General features: G+C 41.2%; 1 protein-coding gene across 1 annotated transcript in view; it reads right to left on the bottom strand.

The window, feature by feature from the left end:
- GALNT10 (polypeptide N-acetylgalactosaminyltransferase 10) overlaps nucleotides 1-12,896 on the bottom strand; it is an 82,748-nt gene that overhangs the window by 15,277 nt on the left and 54,575 nt on the right. The window contains exons 5-7 of the mRNA XM_051631353.1: nucleotides 6,811-6,996; nucleotides 5,057-5,240; nucleotides 4,048-4,165 (exon numbers count right to left, since the gene is read on the bottom strand). Of these exons, the coding sequence (XP_051487313.1) occupies nucleotides 4,048-4,165; nucleotides 5,057-5,240; nucleotides 6,811-6,996 (488 nt within the window). The remainder of the gene's footprint in view (nucleotides 1-4,047; nucleotides 4,166-5,056; nucleotides 5,241-6,810; nucleotides 6,997-12,896) is intronic.

Genomic DNA, 12,896 nt, shown 5'->3' with positions numbered 1-12,896 from the left:
GCACAATTTTACCAATCTACATTTTGAGCTAGAAATCTAGCAGCTGACACATCTGCTAGAATTAAAAGAAAACCTGGCTACACTGAGGTTAATGGGCATAATGCAACAGGTTTCTGTAAGGCCACAATCTCATCCTAATAATAAAGCCATATACAAAGCAAATAAAGTAACACCACCAGTGATATTGCTTCCATCTGCTCTGTGGCCTGGAGAGCTGTTAACTCCATATTCATAAAGCAGCTCAAGGGCCTTTGACTCCACTAGTGTGCTATGAAAGCACAAGATAATATGCCACCTATTCTCTACATGGGAATGCTATGCTGATCCAATTCCCCTTCTGCTGTTTCAGAAAGCAATGTCACATAAGACAGCTGAACCTCTCCTCTCAGAAACACAATACAATACTGCAGTTGGTTTGTGAACACCAATTATCAGGGTATACAAGGTTTATTGTTTCCAAAGACTGCACCATGATGAGCCAATGCTTCCCAAGAGGGAAGAAACACAAAGGAAAAGGGTCTGGCCTTGAAAATAAAGCTGCTTCTGCAAGTCACAACAGAAATAAAGACCATAGGACAGACCAATGGAGAGAAGCTGGCTGGTTGTTTTAGCACACACTGAAAGGTGGGAAGAAAAGGACACAGTGGGCAAGTCAAGGGAGGTTCTCTGCATAACAAGGTAGGTGAGAGGATGAAAGCAAGTACAAGCAATTATTTAGGAAAATTGTAATCCTCTGTATTGTCAGCATGAGCTGCTGTTGCAGCTGTGACTTATTGCTCTATGAAAGATGAAGGGAGCTCACAAGGCACTGGGATCAGTGTGTTTGCACACCTTCTCTCTCCTAACACACAACTGCACAGCTTCTCCTTGCTGTCTGGAACACATTAGAGTAATGATAGTACTTTTCAATAATCACATTTTAGAGAGTGGAGGGGTCCACTTTCTAGCTGCTGCTTGGTGGGAGGCTACTCTGGAACCTGAACCAAGCACAGAGGGTGAACAGAGGTCAAAAATTCAAGGCAATGGTCTGAAACTGATCTTTGCATCACCAGATAGGAAGGGAGAAAGAAGCCACCCTGCACTACAGCTGAGAGCCTTAGAAATAAGCAGCATGTGCTGGCTTTAAAAAATCCACAAAAAAAAGTAGCAGAATGCTCAGTCTGTTTCAGTGTGGGCAAACATGAACTGCTGAAAAGTGATGTATGTGCCTGGAATAAGCAGTGGAGGCTCACAACCAGCACTAATTTCAGCAACACAACTAGAAATGCTGTCAGAAGTGATCACTTGGCAGCTGCACCCTAATTGTGGACCTGCCAGGAGCAAAATGTGAATCAGAAACATGCTGTTGACATGGGGCAAAGGTGATGCATGCATTAGAGATATGAACTATGTTATGTGAACAGAAGCTATGGAGCACTGAGATGGAGGAGAATGGTTCCTGTGCCATGCAGATCTGCAGAGCAGGTTGTCTGGAGCACTCTGCAAGCAGGGTTCCAGAAAAAGAGGCTTATTTGAAGAAATGTAATGCCTGGAAGTAAAATTAAAGACTGAAATTTTCATTTTGCATCTGATGACAACCTGAAACAGGAAGACCCTTGACCTGTGGAAGTATTGTTTTATAGACACCAAGCTATTCAGGACATACACAGAGGGAAAGAAGGAAGAAGTATGTGTTTTCTGCTTGAATACGGAACGGACAGATTGATTCCTTCATTTCTAATACAGAAATTTCTGTTTTAAGGAATTGAGAAGATGCAGAAAACTACATACCAGCAGTTAGGGTTAGAAAATGTGTTTATAATTAAAAGTTAATCTACATTTTATTTTGTCCCTCCAGCATGCTGTGTTTTCTAGTGGTGTCTGGTGTACACATTTCATAAAAGGAGTAAGGCTTCTGCTAATAGAGTTTGATCCATCCTCTGGCCGAGTGTTTTCTGAGGTGCTAAACACTGATATTTTCTGTTGGTTTGCCCTCAGCCTGAAAGTTTCTTCTCAGAAGAAAGCAGAGCAGCTGATGAAAGAAATATATATGATCTCAAAACAGAAAGGCAAGATGCTCTTCAATAAACTTATTTCCAATCTCTCAGCAACAGAACCCTGGATTATAAAATAAAGGCAAAAACCCTGTAAAGCACACTCCATGCAAGGTCAAAAGAAAATGCTTAAGGGAAGAAAAAAAAAATTAAAGATCTACTCTGAGTGAGGCTTGATAAGGCCAGATCTGATAAAAAGGACCAAAGACCAGCAGTACAAAAGAGTACCTGCACCCACAACTCCTAGGCACAGGAATGGATTCTTTGTTAAAGACAGGCTATACATTTGGCACACTTAGAATCTGAATTCCCATTACATAATAAATAATGTGAAAGCAGGTACCCCGCATCTAAAACTAGAGCTTTAACTCATTTGACAGTTCCCCTTTAACTACAAAATCTGTCTGGTTCTAAAGGTAAAAACGTAGCTCTAAGCTTGCCAGGAAATGTCATAGCTTCATAAATTCTACGAACAAACCTTCTATTCTTGCAATTCCAGCAGAATTATTAAATCTATCAGCCACAGATGAATGTATCAATTTATCTTAATTTCTGAAAATACACTGGGCTTCTTTCAGTTAAAACTTCATCTTTCTGTTGCACAATGAAAAAGGGGGTCTTTGCAGAGATTAATTAAAGCAAATTTATCCCTCCATAAATTACCATCTCTGGACTGAAATAAAACACAGTGTGTTTCAGAGAGGATAAGCAAACAGATGAATGAAGTAGTCTTATTTCCTGCAGATCAAGCAGTGGGACTGTCTGCTGTGGCATTAGAGACAAAGGGCTTGCCCAGCCACTGTCATCGCTCTTGGAAACCAGCATTTCCAAAAAGGGCCAAGGAAAAGAGGCTGAATACTGCCATGCCCCCCAGAGAGAATGACTATGTTACACCATTTCATTACAGGCAACACAAAGAATAAATGGCTCTGACAGTAACGACATCTTCAAAGAGGGTGCCCCCTGCCTCTCCCTTCCTGCTGCCAGTAGATGACAAGGGACCTCCAGTGTGACTCTATTACTTAAGGTTTCTGTGAGTAAACAGAGGAGGAAGACATTATCTTAAAAACAATGTCTTTGCTTGCATTGTTTGCTGTACATGGTGTGTATGGTAATACAGCCTGCTGAATATGGTTTGATATGCTTTTGAATTTGCTGAGATTTAAGAACCTGTTTGCCAGGGGAAACATGAATTTTAGAAAATCTTTACTCTCTGCTCCAGGCTATGGAAGGGATTCCCACCACTCATGACTAGCCACCTGCCTTCAGTGGTCTGGGATATTCCACTGAATCTCCTATGGGTTTCAGAGTGCCACATTCTAAGATAACACAGGTACCAGCAGTCTTTGTGGGTCACATTCTCTCATTGCTATTTGAATGCATTTTTGGCCAGTTGGCTAACTCATTGTAAAGCCCTCAACTGAACAGTTTAGTCAATCAGTAAGTAACAGAACTGTCCCCAAGCCAGGCAGATAATGATCTGAAGTCACTGCCAGCAACACTTATTATTCCAATTGTTGAAGATTTTTTGCAGGGTAATTAATAGTCTCAGTTCCTTGCAGCCAGGAGTCAGATGGATTGACTACAGACAGTAAGTTACTCTCATCTCTGGGAACTCAAGTTCAGGGCTGAGGCACTCAACTGGGCAAACACTGAGCTGCCTCAATCCTCCTTCCCTCAAGGAAGACATTTAGTCATCTTGCCAGGGTGAGTACTAAGCAGCCTAACAGTCAGAGCGAGCTCCAGGGAAGCTGACTTACCCTTTCTGGGAAGAGCACATGCATCTGAAGCTGTGATCACAGAACAGGGCACTCCCCAGCTAATCAAGCTCCAAAACTGACCCTCACAAATGACTGGTCACATCATCGCTGTTTCTTCTGTGTACTATCTTACTACTCCCAGCTCTTTCACCTTTAGTCACACGCAAAAGGACAAGACAGATCATTCACATTCTGTGCCTCAGAAAAATTCTTACTTTTCAAAACAAAAGTAATTTCCAGAGAACATAGCTCACCTTAAAGGATATTTCATACTGCTCTCCTCCCCATATCTCCAGACCTGCATCATACCCTCCCAGCTCCCAGAACCACTTTCTATCGACTGCAAACAGTCCTCCAGCCATTACAGGAGACCTTAAGGAAAAACCAGACTCCATATTACAAACACATTCAAAGATACAGATCTCCAGCTACACATGTAAGAAACAAAGGAAGAGTTGACAAATACTCTTTTAACCGCCCAATGTTCCTAGTGCCTTTGCAGCACTGTCAGAGCATCAAACAGTTGGCTTTGCATTATCTACTAATTTCCCACTTGCAAATGAGGAAGACCAGACCAGGCTCCCTTCAGAACCAGCCAAAGCCTCTCCTCCAAAAAGGCAAAAGAGCTCATCATTGACAGGACATAACCTCTCCCAGAGGGACTCATAGTGCTGCACAAGTGGTGCTGCCTCAGTACTACAATCAAGTCATTGAGCTTGACCTCAAAAGGTGTTTTGTTGGGGTTTTCTGGAACATTGCAGAAGCATAAAGGACAGCAGAACTGTCTCAATGTTGGTGAGCACAGCAACAGCAGAACATAACTTGCTCACAGATTTTACTTCTGCATTGCACTGCAATCATCAAAATTGCTGTAATTATTCTGCTAGGTTTTCTTCCCCCTACACACCTGGGAATGACATATAAGCTGCCATTGGTCTGTTGTTTTTGGCAGGTCATTAGGGATACTAAGTTATGTTTGAAAGAACCTCGGTAATAAACGACCACATTCAATGTTGCACAGTATAGTTTTAAATGAAATGTTAACTTCTGCAGGAATGAAGGTGGTAAAAACAGTAATGAGAAGGAGAGTGTTCCCAGCTGCTACACACTGCATTTCTTTCAAACCAACAAAGCAAACAGCTCCCAAAAAGCAAGTAGCTTAACACCAGCTTCTGACTTCTACTACACTGAGGCATAAACCAAGCCAGTAACAGGGTGTCAGTTGTTAGACAGCTCTCAGAGCACTGCATTTCAGTAACTTACTCAAAAGGATCACTGGGATCAAGCTTCTGTAACTCAGGAGGAATGGGGATCCTCTTGTAATACATCTCCCAGTCAAATGCACCTCGCATTGCATCTCCAGCCTGAGTCTCGTATCCAAAGTGATCATGATCAATAACATCAATCATGGGGCACACGATAGTCTTGCGGTTCCGGGCAATACGATCTGAAGATTGGAGAAACATGTTAGAAAACCTGCACCACTTGGTTCCACAGACCATGAATTTATAGAACAGAGCATCAAAATATGAAAGTTGCTTAAGAGTGACACAGCTTTATTCCTGTTAGTGCTCTTTCAGGTAGCTGCTTCAATTCATGAAAATTCATCTGGTATTTCTGCAATAATTCAGATATTCAAGCTAGAACTATTGAGATAAAAACACTAGACATTTATGCTAAAGTGCCTGTTACCCAGAAGCAGACTAGAAAGACAACCAGACAGTCTTGTACTCAGTGAACAGCCTTCATCTTAACAAGTGACCGGGATGTGAACCCTCCTGCCCTGATCCAAAGCCAGAGCAATAACCCATTGTACCACCCACCTTTAATTGCTGTGCCAGAATCTGGCAGGAAGCAGCTCAGACTAATGGCAGAACTACTCTCAGCAGGCTCAAGAAATGCAAGTATACCTCCTCCCCTCAACCTTTTCTTCCATCCAAATAACACAAGACAGGATTAACTCCTGCATAAGCATCTGGAACTTCTTAAATACTTTATTACTGAGACAGTCTCTTGTTGAAAGTTAACTTTCAGAGCAGAGGTGACAAATGATGCTTCAGCTTCTAATGCACATCTAACAGAAATCCTATCTATGCTTTAAAATTAAAGCCTACTCTACATGTTCTCATTTAAGTGGTATTTCAGCTAATTCTGTCCTCCCTCCCCAGGGCTCATGAAGCTGCAAATGTTTTACACTGTTATCAGATACAATCTGTAGTGAAAGCAACAGTATTACCATCCAACAGTCCTGCTGACAAATCTAACTAGTTTTTCTTGCATGGCCACTTGGCTATTGTTGCCACAGTTTATTCAACAAAGTCACACCTCAGAGAGAGCTTTGATAGGTCACTTGCCTTAGGGTTGTAAAAGAGTTTGGTACTGGCCAGAAGCATACAGGTATCAGAAACAGAAGGCACTGTCCTTTCAATTAGTCATCCTTGTCAAGAACTGACATTGTAAAACTGATGTCTCCTTGAAGATGAAGCACTGCCTTGGAAAGGACTGCACACGTTCTACAAATACACACCAGCAGCTGTCACTCGCAAGAAGTGTTTTCCACAGACTTGCAGACTATTAAGTTAAATATAGCTGTACAGGAGAAAAAAACCCCTAAAATCTACTTAAAAACTGTATGTATAGATCTTTCCTGTATCACAAAGCCATTCCTCTTTGCAAGCTGCTGAATGATCATGCAATAGTTTACTCTTCTAACAAGCTTTAAATTAAAATTTCATTTAGTGAGGAAAGAGAATAATATTACCTCTGCTCTTTAATTAAGCAAAGCACATGATAGGGTTATTATACAGTGCAGTCCTCTAGAACAGAAGAAAACCTTGTATTAAAGGCTGCAAGTTGACAACAATTCACCTGAGCCTTGTGGTTGGTTGATGCTTTAGGGTTCTGTTTGCCTGTTTTGTCTTTCAAGACAGGTAGAAATAAAACTAATTCAACACCAACATCTGTTGCCAGCTCTCTAGCAGTTCAGTCTTCAGCCACATACAGCACCAGGTGCTTACCTAGCAGAGGTGGCAGCCAGTTCACATTGGCCTCACAGTGGGAATCCAGGAAGGTGATGACATCCCCAATGGCCACCGAGGCCCCCAGCATTCGAGTCCTTATCAGGCCTTCTCGCTTTTTGGTTCGGAGGATTCTCACATTTGGGAACTGGGCCATATAATCTTCCAGGCGTTTCTTCAGGTGTTCTGTATGAAAAGGAGAAATTGAAAGACTGTAACAGCTAATTTCTTAAGAAGGCAGTTCCTTCTTTACCAGAAGGAGATGACTTTGGAAGTATGTCCTGAACAGTTAACAAATGCAGTAACAGGAAAATATAGTATGATGAATTCATTTTAAATCCAGGGTATAAACATAACTGCTTAACCAAGACTTCTGAAGAAGATGTTCCAAAACAATTTTAAAAACTGCTAAAACCAACAACAAAAAAAAGGACTAAGAGAAGATGGAAGAGTGCAGGATGAGAAAGAAAGCAGCAGAGTAAGAGGAAAAGGAATAAAGAGCCAGCTGGCAGACCTCTGGAGAAACTTCATCAGGGCAGGGATTCTCAAACACTTGTGGAAAACCAGTACAGCTTAGAAGAGACACAGGACAATTAACTTTCAGAAGAAAACTGCACCCAGTGCATTTAAGTTGTATTTGGTTTCTTCCCAACACGCAAAATGACCAACTACTCGTGCATAAATGAAAAACAGCAAAAAGTCTAGTCAGACATCCCCCCATGCTGGCAAGGCAGGCACAGCCACCCCATATATTTGGATGGCTACGTTTAATGCTTATCACAGGAGGTATTTGCATTTAAAGATAGAAATATTTATGCTACTGAATACAGACTGGAGCCATATCTGAATTAGCACAGACACTTGCAGTCACCACGATTAACAAGAATTCAAACAGAAGAGATGCAGAAAAAGATTACTGAGTGATTAAAACAATGGACAGCTTGTTTAGATGTGGAAATAAAAAGCTTGGTCTACATAATGAGTGAGGGGCACACAGCTGTCTTTATATCAAAGGGTGACGCACCAAAGGAAAATCTAAAAAGAGGCTACGAGCTGTCACTAACCTAATCACTAACGGGTTGATCTTTAGGCATCTGAAGTTTTTCCTTACTTGACAGCAAACCCATTCAGAGTGTGCCAGGGACTGTTCATTAACACATCACACTATCAGCTGCCATCAGCCACCAGCTGAGGAAACGAGCCCTGCTAGGCATAAGCCAGTTTGTCAAACCTAAGCAATTAACTAATCTTAAAATCTGATGTAACAAAACTCAAATAGTGGCAATCATTCAAAGACAAACAAGTTCACAGGATTATTTGCCTGCACTATAGGGAAGACATCCATTCCTTCTGTGCAACAGAGGCCTCCTTGGCTTCCAAAGCAGGCATGAAAGGCAGGGGCTGAAAAGGCAGGCAGGGAGAAACTGCCCTGAATGAGGGAAGCTGGGTATTGGAACAGCTCTATAAAGAAAGAGCAAAGAGGCAAAGAAACTTAAACTGAGTTATGAGCTCTCCCCCATGGTGCCAACCTAGCAATTGTGCTTCAGGGTTTTAGCTACTGGAGAAAAAAAACAGGCAGGAACCCTATGACTAACACACATTGTGCACCTTCTTTTTGAAGCAGCCATCACCTGCTCTCCTTCAAAGATCACCCAAATCAACTTCTTTGCTTTTGAGGTATTTCTAGCAAGCTCTTTGCCCTTTTCAAAGCTTTAACATTCCCCATGCTTTTTTCCTCACAAATGCATTGTAGTGTTTTGTCTGACAAGTCTAATTGTCCCACAACACCTACATAGGTTTCCTGCTCAATAGAGCCCTTAGTACTTCTTGCTCTCTACCATGCTTTCCCCTCATCCTTTTCAACCCTTTGCTGAATAGATTCTCTCCAGCTACCAGAAACTTTGTCCACTCAATTACAGATTTTTCAAATAAGGGCCTTCCATAGAGACTAGATACATAAGTGCAGCTGCCTTCCTCCTGAGGCAGTGGGTAGACTTAAAAAGCAAAAAAAAAAAGCAAAGCCAAGCCACCTCTGCTGTTTAACATCACAGCTCATCCCTTGCCATTTTTAGTTTATCACAAAAGATTAGCTAATCAGAAAAGAGAAAAAACAAGCCTCACTTCAAGCATAAATCAGCTGATCCCAAGCCAGGAGGTACACTTCAGTTAATTTACCCAGAGAAGACATACATAAAAGCAGCTGCCAGTGCTTGTAATAAAGGAGGTGACCATCCCACAGCAGCTCTGGGTCTGATTCCCCTAACAGTAGCCACAGATACTGCAGCATTGGCAAGATCAGATCCTACAGTATTTACCTTAGCCAAACTAGACTTACAAAGCACTGAAAAGTTAAAATCCAGAGCTCCAAAATAATAATAATAATAATAATAATAATAATAATAATAATAATAATAATAATAATAATAATATAGAGACTTTCTGCAACTTTGATAGAAACAAGATAATGAGACTGAAAGATCCCAGAGGTTTGTTTTCCACCTTGGTGCTTGTCATTTTATATTTTGGTATCATGTATCTTTCTTAACTGTCCTGGTTTGTTGTGCAATTTCACCTGTGATGATGCCGGAAGGCAGCCAAACCAGTTCCTCCAGGGGTATGAGCATGGCACAGCTCAGCCTGCTACCAAGGAACACTAGTATGTTTTTGGGTCTGATCTCACACAAAGACACACACCAGCAAGTGAACACAAAGTCCCTGGACTTGGTCCTATCTGTAGTGATGACGATGGCTGCTCTGCTACAGACTAACTGAAGAGACCGATTGATACCTATGAATGAACAAGCAGTTAAATACGTGAGAAATTTCCCCATTTTCACAATGGAACAGAAAGAAGGCATAGGAACTACAGTTTTCTCACTGAGTACTCTGCAAAGTGACACCAGGAACTCCAATCCACAGACTCCCCATTCTGTTGCCAAATGCTGGTTTTGGTTCTTTAGCACTTCGTTACTAGGTTTCCATAGTAAAAGAAATACTGCATCACTTCACACTTGCAGCAAGTAGCCTGCTCTGTGCAGCATTGCTAAGAAATACCTCACACATTAGGAATCTTCTCATGCCTTGGACAGCTGGAAGCAGCTAGGAAAAGCTCCAGGGACTCCATCAGCACCCAGGTGTTCTCACTGCTGCAGTGGACACACATACCAAGTGCTGTCCTTGTAGTAAGGAGGGATCATGCTCAGATAAGCTGCTCCAAATCGCTGCAGAAATGCCTGTGTTTGCTCATTTCATTTTAAAAGGTTAACACTTGTATCACAAACTGCAAGTGAGCAGGCTTCATTGTATCTACTTTCTCTTCCCAAAGAGTAAGAGACTTTTAAGCATCCTCACAAGAAACATGCAAACCACAACAAAACATGCTTTTAAACACGAGGTCTTCTTATTTCCTTATCCCTGAGCTGCCTCTGTCCCCCAGCCTGGCCTCTCTACACACCCAGAGAGCAAAATATTTATTTCACTCTCTTGCAAACATTGTCACAATTAAGTCAATTTTTGCTTTTAAAAGAAAATTTAAACCCAACAAACAAGAGGCATCAACTGCTACAAAATTTTATGAGGCTTTAAAAAAATATATTATGGAAACTTGTCACACTGAGTAATTTTTATTACAAGGGCAATTTTCTGTAATGAAAGTTGTTAGGTGAGCTGGATGAATTCCAATGGCTGCACCTACACTGGGCAAAGTAATAAAGCCCAAACACATAAATGAGAGTAAGATTATCTGCAGATTAAAAACTGGGCTGGTAGCTTGCTAACAGACTTTGCACAAAACTTGATATACAGGGTATATCAAGTTTATATATATATATTATTCAATATATATATATTGATATACAGGATATACAGACAGTACCTGTCAAGAGCTATTGCTTGCTTTATTTTGAGCTGTAAATAAAGTTATGTGAAGACAGCAGAGAAGCTTCAAGAGCAGGCTTGCTTAACATAAGATGACCCAAAGTTTGCCAAAATCAGACAACTTTTTCCTAGGTCAAATTCCTGTTGTGCTCCTATTGCACTTCTGCCTTCTGGCCTCACCATTCAGGTGAGGCAAAGCTGCCCTCAGATCCATTAGTCTGGTGACCACTTCCAGCATGGCAAGGACACTTGTAGCAGAGCACAGGAGAGGACTGGAGAATCTGCAGATTTTCCTTTTCAGCAGACAGGGCTGTTTTCCCTTCCCTACAGGTTATTTTGGCTAGTTTCCAACCACCAAAACCCAAAGTGCAACTGGTATTTGCTTACAGGTTCTCTCAGCCTCCCATCCCCACCCTTCTACATGCAGACACGCTTGTTTAAGATTACAAATGAATCCATTAATCATTACTTAAGATACTTGGCCCTAACGTGCTGTTTAACAATTTAAGAATGAATTATACTTCTCCTGAATCTATCACCATGTGCAAGCTAGGCCTCCCTGAAATAGAAAGCTCTACATCATTCAAATTAACTTTTCTCCCTGTTTTGGTGCAGATGAGTAATCCTTATAAATAGCAAAATGTGTTGTTGTCCAAACTGGCAGCACTTTTACTAGTTCTAATATTCTTTCAATGTTTTCCACCTTCTGATCACTGAAGTCAGTTGGTAAGATAATCAACTGATTTAATAAATTGTACTATGAACATGAGACCAAATAAACTCATTAAGCTGATCACAGCCTTCCAACCTGAATCTTCTTACAACAAAAAAGAGAAGGCCTGGAAAGGGAGAAAATTAATATCTGTTGCTTCACTGATTAATTTTCTGTGCTAGACTTTTAAAGGTGAGGGTCCCCAGTTTTCACTGCCCATTCTGCACCAGTGTTGGGTCTCAGCACACCTTTACAAACTAAAATTGGGAGCAAAAGTTTCTGTGCATGGCACAATGGTTCAAAAGTGCACCACTTCACTTGCTGATATAGGAGTAATCACTGTTTAGAGTGTAACAAAGATTAAGAGAGGTTTCTGGAAATCTGACTGACCTTGTTCTCTCTATAGATGTTTTAAAATCAAGCTTTCGTTTCCATACAATTAAGTGCACAAAAGTGGAAGTTTGGGACCTAAGAAATAAGCATGACTGCAAGTTGCTGGGGCAAAAAACACTTAGATGAGTTTGTGCCATGTGCTTCAAGAAACTCAAGTACGTAAACTTCTGCTGCCTTCCCTGAATCATCCATTACTTCCTGAATTTACCTTCCTCCACCCTACAGCAGACATACAAACCCTGCTCAGCTATGGCTTCAGGAGATACTAGCACTGAATGCAGAAAAAAGGGTGTAATCTTAAAACGAGAAAATTCACATTTACTAGCATTAGCATATAGATACACCCAGATCCTAGGGAAGGTTTAGCAGGCTGCCCTTCTGAACAGGGAAATACACACAGAAGGATCATTCTAGCTACAGCATAATCTCTTAATCTGTCAGGAAAGTTCAATTTGTAAGGAAAGTCTATTCCAACTGTTTCTTCCTGAGGGAATTCTGAAAAATCCATTTGCTCATCCTTCCTTCATGCTGCAAGGTTTAAGCACTTTTTGTTTGCTAGAAGTAGAGAAGCCAGCCTGTGCTGTATGCATCAGTTCTCAAGTCCTGCATACCAACTCCCTGGTCAACCCACAAGATCAGTTTTATCTCCTGTGCCATAACTCATCTTTCCCAGGGGGAACAGTCATTCTCAGTAGTTTACTCATCTCTTCCCATTTCATTAAATATATATCAAGACTAAAGCACTCACTTAGTTTTTTTTTTTTTTTCCTCTCTTCTGTTGACTATATCTGATTTAAAGAGTTGGTTTTGTGACTCTTAGTCATTTCCTTGTTAATTGCTTTTAACATCAGAGAGAAGGTTTTACAGACAAACCAGATATCTGCAGTTTTTGGCCTATGCTGCCTTTGTAGTGGCTGAAACAGGAATGGACTCCTTGCAGCACACTTAATGTTCAGCTCAAGTTTGATGTAGCCATGGTGACTAGCAGGAAGGGCATTACTGTCCCAAATACTGCCTTCAAACCAGGGAATCTGTGCCCTCATCTTAAGGCCAAATCAGTGTTTTTCATTATCCAGTTGTTTAACCAGGGGAATGGCTACAGTTC

The sequence above is a fragment of the Apus apus genome, chromosome 13, assembly GCF_020740795.1.
Source record: "Apus apus isolate bApuApu2 chromosome 13, bApuApu2.pri.cur, whole genome shotgun sequence".
Taxonomy (NCBI): Eukaryota; Metazoa; Chordata; class Aves; order Apodiformes; family Apodidae; genus Apus; species Apus apus.
This window is presented reverse-complemented; position numbering and strand designations above follow the sequence as displayed.